This window comes from Gobio gobio (assembly GCF_949357685.1).
Source record: "Gobio gobio genome assembly, chromosome: 2".
Lineage (NCBI taxonomy): Eukaryota > Metazoa > Chordata > Actinopteri > Cypriniformes > Gobionidae > Gobio > Gobio gobio.
This window is the reverse complement of record NC_137098.1, coordinates 13,204,509-13,206,177: the sequence shown is the minus strand read 5'-3', so window position 1 is coordinate 13,206,177 and position 1,669 is coordinate 13,204,509. Positions and strand designations below refer to the sequence as shown.

At 41.9% G+C, this 1,669-nt stretch overlaps 1 protein-coding gene across 1 annotated transcript in view; it reads left to right on the top strand.

Moving 5' to 3' along the window:
* The window catches only part of dhx15 (DEAH (Asp-Glu-Ala-His) box helicase 15), a 47,207-nt gene extending 45,989 nt beyond the window's left edge, over positions 1-1,218 (top strand). Inside the window, exons 13-14 of the mRNA XM_079811024.1 lie at positions 413-582; positions 691-1,218. Of these exons, the coding sequence (XP_079667150.1) occupies positions 413-582; positions 691-808 (288 nt within the window). The 3' untranslated portion in view covers positions 809-1,218. The remainder of the gene's footprint in view (positions 1-412; positions 583-690) is intronic.
* Positions 1,219-1,669: the final 451 nt, after the last annotated feature.

The following is a 1,669-nucleotide window of genomic DNA, read 5'->3' as shown; positions in this document are numbered from 1 at the left end:
CCTTGCTAATGTAATGCAAGGCTTTCTATCAAAGTGTGACCACTTAAACGCATACAAGAAATCAAGGCAATTTTCGTCCCACATAGCGGAAATAAATGACGTTTTTATCGAGCCGCTCTCCAGGAGGGGTACCTGAAACAAGTGACCTGACTAGTTGAATTACTCCATTAATATTGAAATATTTGTCAACATTAACCTTTACTGGTGAGACAAATTTGCGCCTTGGTGTACGAATTACCGGGCGTTCTATTGCCGACGTCTCTGTTTGAGTCGGCCGTTTATTGAGACTGATTGCCCGGGTTAATCTCGACATCCTCACGCTGCCTGTGTAGGTGCCTGAAGAAACGTCAGTGTGTGCGCATTTGGTTTGCTTGTGCTTGATTTATTTGTTAATTTGCGTCTCTCTTATCAGGTTGCTCACCTGGAGCGCACCGGCCACTATCTCACAGTGAAGGACAACCAGGTGGTCCAGTTGCACCCTTCCACCGTACTGGACCACAAGCCCGAGTGGGTTCTATACAATGAGTTTGTGCTGACCACCAAGAACTACATCCGCACCTGCACTGATATCAAACCCGAATGGTAAGCTAAATGCAGAATTTGTTTGTGCATTGTTAGCAAAGAGTAAATGTTTTTGCAACAAAGAAAGGGAAATTGAGTAAACATGCTGTGTACCGTCTCATCCTGTAGGCTGGTGAAAATCGCTCCACAATACTACGAAATGGGCAACTTCCCCCAGTGCGAGGCTAAGAGGCAACTGGAGCGCATCGTTGCTAAACTTCAAACCAAGGAGTACTCTCAATACTGAACCTACCCAACGGTATAAGGACTATACATTTTGAATTCATTATGCGCTGTGCAATGCTTCTGAGGTTGTACATCGTCATTTGACATTAGATTTCTGTCTGTGTTTTGTTTTCCGTTTTGATTTGTCGTCAAGATATAATTATTTTTTTATAACTCTTTGCTCCCAGCTCCACCGTGCATTTTGGCACCTGATAAAAACATTGTTAAATTGGTCAATCTTGGCACTGAGGATTGATTGGGAGCAAATGCTTAACAGGGATACCACCATCAACTTTTTTTGCATGAGCATTCATGTGGATGTTGACATTCCTTATTGACATTGAGAACTTCCTGCTATGTTATTGAGTAGAAAAGTCCCTGTTTATTCTGTAAAGGAGCTTTTACTTCAATAATAAAAAAACCTTGATATCAGTCATGCTCAATCGAGTTCATGCGTACTATTCTTTTTGTTGACTTCAAATAAAAGAATCAATTAGCTATTGCATTAGCTTCCGAGGAGGACCTGAATTGCACATGCTTTCACCAGGTGTGTCAGAAGTATTCACATTCATTTCTCGGGTATAGACACTAGGGTATAAAAAATAAAATCAACTCAAGCTTTTTACTTAAGTTAAAGTTCTGGTTGCAAAACTACTTAAAGTATAAAAGTAATGTAAGGGGAAAAAATTAGCCTGACAAGCCAGACCCACATCAAGATGTTGGCTTTGGGAACACACCATTGGCAGGGCTCAATCCGAGCGGCGGGATAAACGGTTGTCTTTCAAATTCCCTCAGCACGCTATAGGATAGCGCTACAACCAACCAGAGCAAGAAGGTGAAGCGGAGCTAGTTGATAGATTAAACTTTTGCCGTATCCGCTCGG